General features: G+C 36.1%; 1 protein-coding gene across 1 annotated transcript in view; it reads right to left on the minus strand.

Moving 5' to 3' along the window:
• Nucleotides 1-3,906, minus strand: part of LOC107592529 (CUB and sushi domain-containing protein 3-like) — a 309,662-nt gene that overhangs the window by 209,859 nt on the left and 95,897 nt on the right. The window contains exon 7 of the mRNA XM_016282061.1: nucleotides 2,294-2,356. Within this exon, the coding sequence (XP_016137547.1) occupies nucleotides 2,294-2,356 (63 nt within the window). The remainder of the gene's footprint in view (nucleotides 1-2,293; nucleotides 2,357-3,906) is intronic.

Here is a 3,906-nt window from a genome sequence, read left to right on the forward strand (position 1 = left end):
TGATGCAGACACTGTGAAATAGAGGCTCATAAAAATTCTATCCAGTTGTAATTAAGTGTTTGGAGCGCTACATTGTCGAGGGTGAAATGAATCATTCGGCGTTTCATTACGACGCCGGTGCACGTGGAGCCATAAAAAAAGGACTTGTTCACTTTCGCAGCGTGCACAAATCATTTCCATAGATAGCAATCGGGCATTGTGTGGCTCGGGTCTGTATCCAGGTTAGGCCGGTTGTTTGGATGGCCAGTAATTAAACTCAGTTGGAGTGAAATCCAACCACCTGTGTGCTCTCTGAAGCCGCTCGCTTCACAGATTTCACATTCTCTTCCGAGGAGCTTCTGTGGGTGAGGGACCTGTAAGTCAAGCTAAGCTCAATTAATCAAAATGCAGATTTCTGTTTCGTTGGATGCTCTAATTTCCTTTGATCCATTTGCTAAATGGCAAGCGAGAGGATTACAAATATGTAGCATTGTTCGTGCTTTATGAATCATGGGCTTTGAAGGTGTAGATGCGAAATCACCGGCGGAATAACATCTACGGAATATTAAACAATTAACGGGGATGCACATCTGAAAGAAATTAAGCAGTGAAGAGCTTTTTATGATATTAGAGCAACAGTATTAACAGTCATAATTACGCATGACATGCAGCAGCACTGGAGAGCAGATCTTAAAGCTGCTTGGTTTCTACTTGAACAAGCCTACATAATGAGTTACACAGCAGAAAATTGGTAAAAAAAAAAAAAAAGCTATATTTGGGGGGCGGGTTTGGTACTAGAACCATGGTATACCATGAGAAAGCCAAATAAACATTAGTTGTTTATGGTTGTTAAGGTATATTCTCACAAAAAATTGTTGCAATCTGTCACATTAACAGGGTCAATTCACCCAAATATGAAAATACTCTCATCATTTGCTAGTAAATTGCCAAACAGTTGCCGGTAGCCATTGACTTCCATAGTTTAGGGAAAAAATACTATAGAAGTCAATGGTTACCAGCAACTGTTTGATTACCAACATTCTTCAAAATATCTTTTTTTCTGCTCAACATAAGAAAAACGATCATATTTTGGAACAACTTGAGGGTGAATAAGTAAAGACAGAATTTACATTTTTGGGTGAACTATCCCTTCAAAAAAATCTTTTTTGATATGCATGTGTTCATCCGATCTGGATTTAGATTCTCATACTGTATAAAACAAGATTTCAGTCATACTAACCATTACTATAATTGTTATTTGAAGTACCATATAAGCATCTGAGACAAGACATAACATTAGGAGTGTGCGATATACCGGTAGACATGATAAACTGGACTATTATTATATCGCAGTTATGCCCCTATGACATTTCCATGCTGCGCCGACAAAAAAGCTGTGTTTTTAAGCACTATGGTTTAAAAACAAGTTAAAAATGTAACTGTTCAAGCAAAATAAGCAGCGAAAATTTTGCTGTGTGCCAGTGTGCGCTTAAACTGTCTCTAAAACATGTACACACATAAAGCCACTTTCAATATTATAATACATAGCATGAGGACTGAACTGAGTTCTTTTGGCGTCTTATTGGGCTCAAATGGTCAAACACACACTTCTGTGCCAAAATGCTCATATTTGCAAGTATCCTCATTAACACAGTCACTCATGTCTTAAGTGAAAGTAAATATTTGAGAAAGAAAACACATATGTGTCTGTATAGTAGATTAGTGCATTCAGTCGTAAAGTGACAGCAGCTTAAACCTGGTGCTGTCTTTGTCAATAATGTTCATTTAACAACAAATGAGAGAAAACCTCTCGTTGCTATTGACTGAATCACTTTTGTAACTTTAATAGTAATAAATCTTTATTTAATTTACACAGTGAGAACTATGCAGTGTTTTTAGTATTTCTTGTTTCTAGTGCTTGAAGTTTTCCCACATAGGTCTGTTTCATTTGTGTCTGTTCTATTAGAGTTTTTTGTCCTATTGCCTGTATTTAATTTGTTTGTTCTTATTTTATCACTGACTGTTTTAAGTTTGAGAGGATTTTTATGATGGTATTAGTTTTTCTGATACTAAGAGTATTTTAAATTTCATAATACATCAAAACTTTACTTTAAGCAAAAATATCTAGTATATAGTGATATATACTGTTATTGTGAAATAAACTGACTCATATCATGATATAAGATCTTATCACCCACCCCTACATAATAGCACTGTTCATTTGTAAAAATGCATTCAGAAAAACACTTTTCATTGGCTGTGTGTATTTAATTTTACAAAGAGAAAGAACCACACTTACTTATTGAAAATTTACTTGTGTTGTCTTTTCCAGGTAATAATTTCACTCCTCTTGATTTAAAATCTCCCGATCGTTTCACTGCTCAGCAAAAGAAAACAAACAAAATTAGGCACATTTTCATTCTGTGTATGTGAGCTTTAAAAGTCCTGCTGCAAAATTATGTGAGTGACAGTTTATCTAATAAAGTTACTTAATTAAAAAACTCATTATCAAAATGTGACAAAATGGTTCCGTTGAGTCATGTACTGTGTGAAAATACAATTCTCTTATTTTTTGTTTACTCTCATGCTTTGCTCCTATTCTAGTTCTGGAATTCATCTCTTAGATTTGCTTCCAATCAAATTAATTGAAAATAACTTGTGGATCATGCTTTGATTCAACTTTTGACAGGTCATCTTCCGTTCCTCATTATAAGATAAAGTAATTTATTGTAATTATCAGCTGATTAAGATTAACAAGGTGATTAAAGATTTTTCGGATATTGCAGCCTGCATGTAAAAACAGGGTGAATCCCATAATAGAGGTCTGGGTCATACTACGGCCCAAAATCTAAAGAACAAAAATAAAATTAAGAATTCTAGTGCAGTTTAAGTAGGGGGAAAGACTAGTTAGAGGGAATACATTATCAAAACAAAAGTCAAGAACACTGAATATACCGTGCCTTGCGAAAGTATTCATTCATCCTTCTTTTTCACGTTTAGTTATGTTGCTGCCTTATGCTAAACTGCTTTAAATTACTTTTTTTCCACAGCAATCTATACTCCACACACCATAATGGTAGAGCAAAAAACAGGTTTTTAAAATCTTTACTACACTTCGAGTGAAGTTAATCTGTGGCTAATTCAATTGAATGGGTATGATTTGGAAATGCGGACACCTCTTAATAAAAGGTCTAACAGCTGATAATCCATACAGAGCAAAAACCAAGCCCTGAGGTCAAAAGAACTGCCTGTAGAGCTTAGAGACAGGATTGCGTCAAGCCACACATCTGGGGAAGAGTTCAGGAAAAAAAATTCTGCTTCATTGAAGGTTCACAGAAGCATATAGTCTCTGTTACCCTTAATGGAAGATGTTTGAAACAACCAGGATTGCTTTAAATTACTTTTTTTCCACAGCAATCTATACTCCACACACCATAATGGTAGAGCAAAAAACAGGTTTTTAAAATCTTTACTACACTTCGAGTGAAGTTAATCTGTGGCTAATTCAATTGATGGGTATGATTTGGAAATGCGGACACCTCTTAATAAAAGGTCTAACAGCTGATAATCCATACAGAGCAAAAACCAAGCCCTGAGGTCAAAAGAACTGCCTGTAGAGCTTAGAGACAGGATTGCGTCAAGCCACACATCTGGGGAAGAGTTCAGGAAAAAAAATTCTGCTTCATTGAAGGTTCACAGAAGCATATAGTCTCTGTTACCCTTAATGGAAGATGTTTGAAACAACCAGGACTCTTCCTAGAGCTGGCCTCCCGACCAAACTGAGCCACTGATGGTGAAGGGCTTTGGTTAGAGTGGTGACCAAGAACCTGATGGTCACTCTAGTTGAGCTCCATGATCATATATGCAGATGGGAGAAAACTACAGAAGGACAAACACAACTCCCACACTCCATCGTTTGGGCTTTAT

This window comes from Sinocyclocheilus grahami, unplaced genomic scaffold (genome assembly GCF_001515645.1).
Source record: "Sinocyclocheilus grahami isolate Dianchi unplaced genomic scaffold, SAMN03320097.WGS_v1.1 scaffold153.1, whole genome shotgun sequence".
NCBI lineage: Eukaryota > Metazoa > Chordata > Actinopteri > Cypriniformes > Cyprinidae > Sinocyclocheilus > Sinocyclocheilus grahami.